General features: G+C 42.1%; 2 protein-coding genes across 3 annotated transcripts in view; both read left to right on the top strand.

The window, feature by feature from the left end:
• BTBD1 (BTB domain containing 1) overlaps window positions 1–1,996 on the top strand; it is a 45,201-nt gene extending 43,205 nt beyond the window's left edge. For both annotated transcript variants that reach the window (XM_082647842.1, XM_082647841.1), the window contains one exon: window positions 489–1,996. In XM_082647842.1, coding sequence (XP_082503968.1) covers window positions 489–647 — 159 coding nt within the window. In that variant the 3' untranslated portion in view covers window positions 648–1,996. The remainder of the gene's footprint in view (window positions 1–488) is intronic.
• A 3,980-nt stretch (window positions 1,997–5,976) lies between these two features.
• LOC309819440 (UPF0235 protein C15orf40 homolog) lies at window positions 5,977–12,289 on the top strand. The gene is made up of 4 exons (XM_082649595.1): window positions 5,977–6,109; window positions 7,256–7,382; window positions 9,748–9,875; window positions 11,229–12,289. Exons 1-4 carry the CDS (start codon window positions 5,996–5,998, stop codon window positions 11,322–11,324), a joined length of 465 nt encoding a protein of 154 aa, XP_082505721.1. The 5' UTR covers window positions 5,977–5,995; the 3' UTR covers window positions 11,325–12,289.
• Window positions 12,290–12,570: the final 281 nt, after the last annotated feature.

Raw genomic sequence — 12,570 nt, 5'->3', positions numbered from 1 at the left:
CCAGGTGGTGAGCTGGCGGGGCCCACAGTTTCCTCTTGCATGTTATAGAGAGCGTGTTTCAATAGAAGCTGAGAGTCACTAACAGTACAGCCTTGTCGGAAGCAGAGAAGGCAGGAAGGTGGGAGCTAAAATATTCCACTGCTTTGAGAAGAGCAGTGCCTCTCAGCAGAGCTCTGCTCTGAAAGAAATAGTTCTTCATAAGAAATAGCCTTTTGTTTAAGTAGGAGATTGTAAGTTTGACAGAAGATAAAATAAAACAATTATTTCCTTAAAACCATTTCACTGTCCTCTAATAGCTGAGCTCTACATTCATTATTTTTAGTCATTAATTAGCTTGTAGCAAAAACTACATTTTTCCTTAAATGACTTGGCATAAATTTTTATACAAGAGCTATAACGAAATACAGTAGATCGGTAATATAATTAAAATACCACATTAAATTGCTTATTAAATGAAAATTACTAATGAACCTTTTGTTCTCATTTAGGGTCCAGATTCCCACTATGGCACAAAAGGACTGAAGAAAGTAGTGCATGAAACACCTGCTGCTAGCAAGACTGTTTTTTTCTTTTTTAGCTCCCCTGGCAATAATAATGGCACTTCCATAGAAGATGGACAAATACCAGAAATAATATTTTATACATAATTCAGCATTATAATACATAATGGCTAAATAGTACCATACAGTCTAGTCTCAAAGGCATAAAAAACTGGTCACAGAATATAACTGTAAGATAAGAGACATTTTAGTTTCTTAGAAAAGATAGATAAGTGTTGACTTAAATCTCTGCATGATTTAAAGGGAGATTTTCCATTTTCTTATAACCTTAGGGGGAAAAAGAACCGGTTTAATTGTTTAAAAAAAAACAGCTATTTATCTTGCATAATTTCATAGATTAGCAGACTCATGATCTTTCAGCAGTTTTATAACCGAAAGATTCTTGTTTTATATAGCTGGTTTGTTTTTTTTCCTGTTTTAACTTTTGAAGGTTACATAAGATGAGGTGGGTCAGTATTCCTACAGAATTCCTATTAACTCAAATAACTAATTTCAGAAAATGAAGAAAACTGACCTCATCTTTGGAGTTTCTAACTATCTGGTGGTTAGCATTTGCAGTATTGCTAGAAATAGGCTTAACAAATGCCAAAGAAAATCTTCAGTGCATTTACAGAAAAGGATATTTTATAATAGTATAATATGTTACATAGTACAGTTTTAAACGATAAATGAAATTTGTACGAATTCACAATAATGTGATATAAACAAAGGATCTAAAGGTGTACTCCGAGACTGGCTTCTTTATCACTAAGCTGCACCACTGTACGTGTCTCTCTCTGCGGGGGATGCAGTTGAGAATTCCCAAGATTGAGATGATGGCGGTGGTGCTGATGGTGGCGGAGTAAACAGACATCAGTTCAGCTCTGTGGCGATAATCTTACGCAGCAAGAACTGGAATGAAATACTAACATCTCTAACAGCTGCTTTGAAACTTTAAAGATATCCAACAGAATCACTCCTGAAAAGTATACTTTCTGTCACCTACACAGTCCTATCCAAGAAATAAAATATGTTTTAACATTCATGACCTCACCGTCAGAGGTACAGCTGCCTAAGGAGGGGATAGGAAGTATATTGGCAGAATGACATTTATACACTTTTATAAAGCAAAATTTTTATATAAAATTCTTTTTCCCTTCAAAATGATTATCATTAAAAATATATGTGTGATTAAGCTATATCAAATAGTTGTGGAAGATGTGTAGAAATCAATTCTTTTAAGTATCAACTTAAGAATTATTTCTAAATGGTAATTAGGTTAAAAAAATTTTCCATCTAAAGTAGTATTTGATATTTTCAAGAAGGTAGTGAGGTGTGGTGGTGGCAGAGGTCTCATGTAACTGAAGGTAGTCATACAAGGGACAAGAAATGGAACCATTTACTGACATGGGACATCCCCTGGAATTTTAAAAAAATAAACATCTATTGTACTTTTATTTATTTTTTTGTCATTTCTAAAAGTTGAGTGTAAGACACCATTTTGGAACAAAGCTTCTAATTAATTGAGGTTGAACCTTATTTTTAATTTATGGAAGTAATGCAACCCATAGTAAGAATGCCTTACTGTTGCCTTAAAGCAACTATAGCAGCAACAACTGTTGTCGTCTGCTGCTTCATCAGTTTTTTTCAGTCTCAGGTTTTTCTCCCCTGTTCTACTCTCAGTAGGTGAGAGAAAGGAAACTGTGCTTGTTATTTACTCTGATATAGTGTAAGGACCATCTCGCCATCGTTTATTAATAGAGCTACCTGAGTGACTCCTGGGTACCAGGCTCTGCACTGAGTACTTTACACACGTTCTCATTTGCTTCTCACAACATCAGTACGAGGGAAGTACTATGATACTACCCATTTCACAGGCCAAGAAATTCATGTTTTAAAAGGTCAAGTGGTTGTAAGCAGAATTTAAACCCAGATCGATCTCCCAAGCTACAAAGCGGGAAAATATTATTTTGCTGGGTCCCAAAATGCCACCGTTCTCAAACCTTATAGTGAGACCCAAAAAGATACTGGCTAATCTGTGTTTACTGTAGAATATAAGCAATTTCTATTTTTTAGAAGAGTGATTACTCCAGTATCTACCCAACAAATTGTGATTATTTGTTTGCATTATCAAAGTGTTCGTTCTTTTTTTTTTTTTTTTTTTTTTTTGTGGTACGCAGGCCTCTCACTGTTGTGGCCTCGCCCGTTGGCGGAGCACAGGCTCCGGACGCGCAGGCTCAGCGGCCATGGCTCACGGGCCCAGCAGCTCTGCGGCATGTGGGATCTTCCCGGACCGGGGAAGCCCCCAAAGTGTTGCTTCTTTAAGGCCCACATAAGCAGTACTTTTAATTTGCAAGAAAAAAATTTATCGGGAAACAGACAACTTTATAGGGCATTAGAGAGAGCCAGGTCTTCAAATGCAGTATGTTAATTGCAATATGTTTTAGACAAAAAATTGTTCCCTTTCAAGTCCTGTCTCCTTCAAACAGTCTCCTCCTTTTTGCTTCCCTGTTCTAGTTATCCAGATTCAAAACCTGAAAATTGTCCCTTGAATTAGACAATGCATCATTCATAAGAGAGGACGGTGCTATAGTAATCCCAGCCCCAAGAGCTACATGGCTCATTTAGTCTTTTGCCGAGTTTGCACACTTAAAAACTCCATCTTCTCCATTGGCAAAGGCTAAGATAAGAGAGTTTCTAAATTGAACTTTACTAAAACCTGAAAGAAATGTAAAAGAAAATAGGAACCAGTATAAACATTTATAATGGGTTTTCTGCCATTTGGATCATAGGCCCTATTTTTTTTTTTTTTTTTTTTTTTTAACCATTGGGCAGTATTTTTTCCAACTCTTTCCTTTCCAGAGGCAAAGATTCGGGGCAGCAGCAACAACAGATGTACAGTTTGGGTGGCAAATGGAGCTGATGGCTTTTCCCCTCCCCCTTCTCCACCCCCCACTCCTGAGTGACCTTTGGGAAAGCCTGAATGGTCCTTGCAGGGCACCTCTTCCCTCTCTCTGCCTTCGCTCATCTAGTCAACTGCCAGATAACATAATAATCCACGATTGCAAGTGGCCCCTTTATTTCCATCTAAACTGTCAAAGCTTTAACTGAGGCTGTCATGACTTCACCCCAAACTAATTCTATATAATACTGATTCAGCTTTTGTGCCCCAATTCTTAACTGATTTCAAACAAAGAAAATATGGCTTTGGTTTAACACCTGGTTCACTTCTACCAAAGCCTTCACACTGAGTGGCCTCAGTATCCAAGTGGGTGGACAACCCAGCCAAACCTAGCTTTCCATTTTCTTCCTAACCTCCAGTAACCTTCACCATTGCATGTCAATCACTCCTGCTCATGACCACACCATGTACCTTGTCATATGGACTCGCACTACCTCTGAAATGGTAAGTTCAGACATTACACTCTGACCACAACCTTCGATGCCTCTTCAGCTCTCACACACACTCCCATACATGTGTCCTTGCACCTCAAGACTGCCATTCCCTTGACCTCTCCGTCCTTTCTGTCAACCCTCTTCCTTCCCTACTCTAGTAGACTCCACCTTCAACCTTTTGGTTTTTTTGCTTCTCCACTTTTGATCTTTGATCACCATTAACCATTTCAGTAACCCTCAACCCTCTCATACCCACCTGGATGAAACCAGTTGTCTGCCTTATCTTCAACTTCCTGGCTGCTGGGTCCAGGCATTTAAAAATGATATAACTGTACAAGACTGGGGTCATGATGATTTCATGGTCTCCAAGTTCAGCTAGACCATCAGTGTTGCAGAGTGAGTTTCAACAGTTAGCTCTTTGACATTCTCCAGAGTATTTAAATCTGTTCCACTCTCCTCACATCTTGAACACCTCCTCTCCTTCAGCTAATGAAAGAACTCCAGCTCTTCGCATCAAACCTATACACACAGCTACATGTGCACCTAAACTTTTCCTTCTCTTGTGAAGGAAGGGGTGTCTGAGTAAGGCTTCTTGTAGACAGCTCAGTCTCCACCTGTGCTCAGAACCCCACCTCCTCCCTCTGTTGTAACGTCTCCTCTCGGCTTATTCCTCTGAATATTCAAATGTGGTTAATTCTCATTCCAGTTTAAAAAAGAAAAAACATCTTAACGTCATGTGCTCCTCCAATACCAGTTACTCCTTCACAGTGAAATCGAATTATTTTCTACACATATTATCTCTTTCCTCTTCTGCACTGAAACTGCTAGCACCCAGGTCACTAACACCGCTCATTTCTGTTTTACATGCCTTCTCTGTGGCACTACTCCCTGTTGACTACTCCCTCTTGAAGTACCCTTTCTTGGCTGCTACGTACTCCTACATCTGGCCAATGTCATTTGGTGCCTTCTCTCTACATTTTCTTAGGGTTCTGTCCTGGGCCCTCATGCTCTGCACACTCTCTGAGTCTTTATCTCATCCACGTGCATGGCTTCAATTACCATCTATTTTCAGAGGGCTCCAGAATCCATCATCAGTCCAGATCTCTCAAGCTTCAGTTACAGACATTCAGTTACCCCCTTAATATTTCTACTTAGTGTCCCACAGCTATCTCAAACTCATTATGTCCCGGACTGAACAACTCACCTCAGACTCCCAAACCTGCTCCTCGGGCCCCAAACCTGGGCATCTTCCCTGACTCTTCACTCTCATTCCCACATCCAGTCATTCCCCAAGCTCCGATCATTCTAGTTCTTGAGTATGCTTGAAATGATCAGCTCTCAGTTCTCCATTCCCACTGCTACTACTCTGGTTCAGGCTACCATCTTCCATTTAAGAGGGAGGTCTCCCTACCTGTATTCCTCTATTGGCCACATTGCAGCCAGTGATCTTTCTAATCACAACAAATGTGACTCTACCAATCCTTTGCTTCAAACCCTTCAATGACTCTGATCTTGCCTCCGCCTTCTTCAGTTTCATCTTTTGCCACTTCGCACATCAGAATATATTTCCTCTCCTTTTACATTGTGGCATCCTCAACGCCTGGCACAAGGTAGATGCTCCATCAGTACACGGAAGGTACCCAAAGGCTAAAGCAGCAGGATACTCTACATCCACTTAAGGGCCATAGGAAGCAGCGTGGAGCTCTGCACCTGCTGGTTGGCTGCAGCAGCGAGAAGACACCTGGCCCTGTGCGCTCTTTGCCGCTCACTCCAATCCTTTCTTCCCATGAGGAAACAAGACCAGAGGGGGTTGGGGGTGGTCACGACTCGACCAGAGCCCAGCTCCCCATCTCTCGGTCTCCTGAGCCGCTTTTCTAGGTGGCGAGGGTCCCGCGTAGGTCCGGGAAGAACGAGGGGTCTTGCTCCCGCCAGCCGGAAGGTGTCGCCCTCGTGCCACAGCAGAGGCGCAGGCCAGAGAAGCCGCTCCCGCCCGCTGCGTGCGCAGGTGCAGAGGGCTCTTCCGGCGTCGGGCCGCCTTTCCTGCCGCCTCCTTGGCGTGGATGCTGCGGCTCGGCTGCTGGGTGAGGCAGCTGGGGAGGGGACCTGGTGCTCGGGCTGCTGCCCGGCTCCCTGTGGGCACCGAGATGCCTAAGAAAGCTGGTGCAGTGAACAAGGCCAGTGGCAAGTCCCTTGGCAGTTGGAGGGTGGGCCGCAGGAATGCTGGTTGAGGAGCGCGGGAGAGAAGCGGGACCCGTGGGTGGGTAGAAGCTCCGCCAACTGCTTGTTGTCTCTGAGTTTCGGGCCTCCCGCTCCCCGTCTTTCTCGGCTGCGCTGCCGCCCACCGGGGAAGTCGGAGGGCCCGGGCCGGCGGCGCGCGAGGCTGTTCCTGAGCTGTGGCTGCCGACCCCGCCGGCCTTGCGCCCACACTCTCAGGCTCGCGCTTCGTGTTCCGGCAGCGCCGTGCGGCCTGTGCTTCCCTGGGAGGCTCTAGTTAGCGTTCTGTCTCCTTCCCTTGGTTGGTCTTCGCACCCCTCCATCAAGAATGCACCACTCCCACACTTCCCTTCCACCGTCTCTGCAGGGCTGACTCCAATCGGTTCCTAAGACCCGGCTCTAAGACTGTCTCCTGCCGGGAGCTTCCCCAGTGTCCCAAGGCGGGACTGCCTTCCCTTTCTCTGCGCCGTGATGCCCTGTGCGTGTGTGGTCGGCGCTCCTAGCACAGTGTATTAGAGTGATTATTTGTTCTTTTTCTCTCGCTGCAGTCCTAGCTCCTTGAGCTCCATGTGTCCTTATTCATCTTTACATCTCCTTTGCCTACATACTGCCTTGGTGCGCAGTTCATGTTTGTTAAATGGAAAGTTCCGAGTGCAGCTTCTGGCACACAGTAGTCCTTTAAATACCACTGTTGTTCCTTCCTCCTCCCCTTCCCCCCAGAACACATGGATATACACCGTCCAGCCATAGTTGTTCACAAACGTTTGTTAACTTGTGCTGCTTGAGATACAAAGATGAATAATGAATAATCGCTGCTCCCTGAGGAATGGGAAATACAAAGCCGACAGTAGGAACCAGTTCTAAGTCAGGTTTTCCAAGGCAGGAAAAAAGCACTTTGTGGGGTTGATGGGAAGGCTTCGTGGAAGAATTGATTTGAGCCATGAAGGCTGCTGGAAGACCATTCTGGGTGGCCAGAACTCCCTGGACGTGACCCATTAGCCTAGTTTGTCTTGGTTAAGGGTGAAAAGGAATCATGGAAAGATCACATGTGTGGGAAAGTATTTTGTAACCGTGAAGTTGTAGTGTGATTGTTGTTGTCGTTTTAGGGTAAAAGCCAGAGCAAGGAAGCAGAGAGACCAGTTCCTCCCTCAGGTCCTGTGGCCGTTGATCCCAAAGGTTGTGTCACCATAGCCATCCATGCCAAACCTGGTTCCAAACAAAATGCTGTGACAGGTATACCTGGCCACTGGGGTGGGAATCTTGTATGCACCACTTGTCTCCTCTCCATCCTCCCTTTGCCTTGGCTTGCTGGAAGTTCATCCTGTGTGGTCAAGTATATTTTTCACACCTGCAGTTAGAGGCTTCTCCATTTTTAAATTCTGGATTCTAATGTAAAGGTGTAATCTAGTGTTTAAAACCAAATATACCGTATTTAAAGCATACCAAGTTAGATGAAAAAACCATTGTGTATTGTCCTTTTTAATATGGTATTTTATGAACCAGGATTTACTGTGATCAATTCAAAATACAAACTGCGAATCGTTATGTTGTACACCTGTTATGTGTCAATTATACCTCAAAATTTAAAAAGGTATTTTAGAAAGAACATACATAGAAACGTGTAGCCTAGATGATTCTTAGTTTGTCCTATTCCAAAAGTGGAAACATTGGCCAGAGAAAGATGTTTTGGTTGATTTTTTAAATGACCATTGGTCCAAGGAGGGAGAGAAAACCTCAGATCTGTGAACCTGATCATCAACACCTGTGTGAGCTTATTTCAAATCAAAACTCTACAAGATATTCCTGGGCCCAGTTCTTTCATCTGTCAGATGAGATAGAAGCTTTTAAGCTATTCCCTATAGTCCAAAAGGTGCCTCAAGAATCTGCGGTGGGCAAAGGGGAGGTTGGCAGACAGGACTCCTGAGTAGCTGTTTACATTTGTTTTAAATGCTGGGGCTTCAGGAGAGATTGGGTGGGGTGGGGAGGCTTCTGATTGGGAAAAAAGTTTGATCTGAGTTATCTTGACGGTCTTTTTCATCCACTAAAGCTAAAGCTCTGTATTCCAATTTTTAAAATACTTTTAAAACAAGACCTCAAAATTGGGGTGCTAGGCCCGGTTTGTGTTGATGGCCATGTTAGCTTGGCTATTTGTTGGCTGTACCCTCCTTGGCCAGCATTTTCTAAGTAGTCACTGTGGACACTGCTGTTGGAATACCATGTTTCATCAGATCTAACTGGCCATCATCTATGTATAAGGTGCAGAAGTACTTTATGTACCAGTAAGACAAAATCCACATCAACTAAACTTTCTTTTCCATTTATTATGATACATCAGGATTTCAAAGATATTAAAATGTGAAAAACTGTGCATCATAGAATCAGTGACAGGCTAGGAGGAAGGTTGTTCTACCATCTCATTCCTGTGGATTCTATAGCTGTGTTTACACAGGCAAGATGTAAGCGTGTGGAAATCCCTAAGTAACCCCAGATGCAGGACCAGCTCAAGCTCATTTGCAAACTGCTTTGAGTGTATACTTCTCTCTCAGAAATAACAGTGGAGAATTGCAGACACGTTGCTCTTTATAAAGGCTGTATTGATGAGGGAGTCTGGACCACTCTTCAAAAAGCAGTGTTCATTGTCCCTGGATTTCAAAGCATGAATTCAAATTTATTTGTGAATCACAATGCCACTTTCTAGCCATGTGACCTTGGACACATGACTTCTCGGTTCCAATTTCCTCGTTTGTAAAATGGAGATAATAAAGGTATTAATATCTTCATAAAATTATAGGAATAAACAAGTTAATATTTGTAAAGCCCTTAAAACATGTTTGTGTGCCCTTAAAATTAGTGTATGTAAGCGCTGTGTAGATGCTAACTAAATACTACTTTTTTTTTTTTTTTTTTTTTTTTTGCGGTACGCGGGCCTCTCCCTGTTGTGGCCTCTCCCGTTGCGGAGCACAGGCTCCGGACGTGCAGGCTCAGCGGCCATGGCTCACAGGCCCAGCCGCTCCGTGGCATGTGGGATCCTCCCGGACCGGGGCATGAACCCGTGTCCCCTGCATCGGCAGGCAGACTCTCAACCACTGCACCACCAGGGAAGCCCTAAAAACTACATTTTAAAAATATCAAAGAGACATTTCACATAAGAGGTGAATCTAATCCAGTGCTCCCATTTTCCTGATGAGACCCTGAACAACCCTCTACAGTTTCGTGAGCTGCCTGGTTAATCCACTTCCTCCGTGACATTGCGGGGCTAAAGCCCAGCTCCGCTGACTCCCTGCCTGGGCTCTTCCTGTTAGACCAAGTGCAGTTTCCAGCTCCTAAATCCAGGTTATTGCCCAGGACTCTGTAGGCCCATTTTGGTCAGCAGGGTGGGGTGGGGTGGGGTAAAAATCAGCTTTCTTTGGATTTCTGTAATGGTAGAGGCATATTTGTGTTTATGTTCCCTTAACTGTGATTAATCATTCTTCATTCAGCAGTTATTAATTGAAAACCTACAACATGCCAGACAAATGCAAACACTTTTACAAAATATGCTCACTGCGTGAAGAAAAAGAACTCCATGAGGATCAAGTCCACACTGTTTTCATTGCAGATTTGACAGCCGAGGCTGTGAGTGTAGCTATTGCAGCACCTCCGACAGAAGGAGAGGCTAACGCTGAGCTTTGTTGGTATCTTTCCAAAGTCTTAGAACTCAGGAAGAGTGATGTGGTTTTGGATAAGGTAGGTCTCTCTCTCTCTCAACATCTTTGAGTACATCAGTCATTACTTTTAAAATACCAATTTTTTTCTTTTCCAAATAATTGAAAAACCAGTTGTTTTTAATGCTCATAATCATTTAATCACTAAAATCTGTGAATTCTTCCTAATTTTCACTCCTAATGCCTCACTCCTTCAGACTGTGCAAACGCTATACTTGTATTCCTTAATTGCCATCATTTCCAGCATTTTCTCGTAAGTTCATTCCTGTACCTGCTCTGTCAGATTAATCTTGCTTGTCTTTTCCCTCAAGTCATCACCATACTAGAAAAATCTAAAATGGTTCCTCTTGTCATCTCCATTAGTGAGTTCATCAAGCATACCTGGTCCCCCATGTTATCCTTGCTCACTAGAAGCTTATTAGGAAGAGAGAGGACTCATGTGAAGTCATTAATACCATGGGTTTGCACTAGGGGTGGATATCAAAATCACCTGGAAATGATTTCTAGAACAGAGGTTCCTGGGCATCACCCCAGACTTAACTGAAATAGAATCTGTAGGAGTAAGACCCACTCGTGTTTATACTTCTTAAAGCTCTATTTGTTTTCCACTGCTATACTATACTCTGTAGCTCCTACCCAGGATCCAGCGGGCACTCAGAGTCATTGGTTAGTAGGCTGTACCTAAACGTCCATCTGATCAGGCCATTCCCTCACCGTCGCCCCTGCGGCAGGTCATTTCGGATTTTCTCCAGCGCACGTGCTCTGGCATTTGCCTGAAAGGGACTACCCACTCTTCCACCTGTGCAGCTTCTACCCATTTAGATAAATACCTGCTCAAAATTTACCTTCTTTAAAGGGTGTTTACCTTTTTATAGTTGTCTTAAGCAGTTGTGGAATCATAGCACTTGGATATGTGGTAGCTTTTTGTTCGGAATTTTCAGAAATGTGTAACGGTATAGAGAATACCAATTTGTTTTACATTTGGAATTATTTTTATACAAAGTTTATATAAAATTGCAATATTTGTTTTGGTAATTTAAAAAATAATTTAAACAAAAGTATTACTTGAAACCAGAATATTGTACATCTGGATTCCATATTCATTTTGAAAATTTAATGCCTAGCTTTTATTATTACAGAAATTGATGTATGAAGGTTAAAAACTCTGGAGAGTTGTAAAAATATTGTAGTAAGGTGGAATCGAAGAGACAGCCTTTGGTTAGACCAGAAATGGCTAGGAGAAAGTGGGCACTAAGCTGTCAGGAAAACACCAGCCTACTTGTAACAACCCCTCAGCAACTGAGGTCTGCTGCCTCTTAATAGCATTAGAAGGTTTAGTGTGTTATCCTGACACTGTTTTTTCCTTTTGGTCAAGGGTGCTAAATCTCGTGAAAAAGTGGTAAAGCTTTTGGCCTCCACAACTCCGGAAGAGATCTTGGAGAAACTGAAAAAGCAAGTTGAAAAAAAATAAAAGCAAGAAATAAAAGTACACCCTTGAGAAACTTTTTTATTGCTAATGCTGAAAAGACTGTTAAAAAGGAAAATATATTTAAAGACACAGAATGTGGAAATACACATATATTTAATTAAGAACAGGACACACAAAAAAAGTATGAATGTTAAAAGTACTGTTATGTTGAATTTAGGTTCTAAAATCCCTGATCCCAAACAGCTTGGGACATGTTACTCTGATTTCATGGTGTTACAAAATAACAGAGCTGGAAAGGATATTTAAGATGACCTGACTGAGCCCCTTTCATTTCGTCATGGGGCTTCTGATGTCCAGAATTTGAGTGTATTCAGGATCACATGGTGCAAGATGGCAACTAGAACCTAGATCCCTTGGCTTCCAGTTGAATGCAGTTTATCCCAATTGTAAATTAAAATATTTCCACAGCACTACTGGAATTCTGGGGATGGCCTTCTAATCCAGTTTACAAGTGACAGAGGAAGACCTGTCACTGCTTCATAGTGTCACTTTGTATTTTAAAATGATTATGTATTATGTAAAATGCAAAATTTTTTTCTGTGTTTTTTAAAAATTCTGTTGACCATTTTGTTAGAAAGTAAATAAGAATAATCAAGACTTGTAATTTAGGGAATTCCCTGGCAGTCCAGTGGTTACGACTCAGCGCTTTCACTGCCAGGGCCCCGGTTCAATCCCTGGTTGGGGAACTAAGATTCCGCAAGCCACGCAAGACGCAGCCAAAAAAAAAAAAGACTTGTAATTTAATGTTAATTTTCATTTTTGAGAAGTCACTGAATTTTCTTCCTCCTTGGATGGTAACTGCAGTCATCAAATCTGGTAGTTCTTATGAATCTCCTAAGATCCTCAAAAGAAGATAGAAGATCTGGAAGCTATTTTCAGTATTTGTAAAAACCTATCAGAAGTCATATCTATATTGAACTTCAAAAGCTAATAATAAATATCTTGCTTTTAAATGTTCAATCAAATTATAGTAATTTGTTACGGTGAATAAGTTAACCCGATTACCTTTGCTGATAGAAGAGCCGATCTGCAGTTGTGTACTTTGTCTAAGCACATGAGAAAAATCTATTGACAGACAAAAATCTTTAAAAATATAAAATCCACCAAAAGGACCAATAATAAAAATTACGGATGGTAAAAGAACTGGGAGCCACTCATCTAGTTCAGCTTACTCTGTTGAGAGGAACCGAGGACAACCAAAGTTAGGTGGCTCATCCAAGATCAGAGT

The sequence above is a fragment of the Grampus griseus genome (genome assembly GCF_964374135.1).
Source record: "Grampus griseus genome assembly, chromosome: 2".
Lineage (NCBI taxonomy): Eukaryota > Metazoa > Chordata > Mammalia > Artiodactyla > Delphinidae > Grampus > Grampus griseus.
Note: the sequence above shows the minus strand (reverse complement) of the source record. Positions and strands in the feature narration are given on the sequence as shown.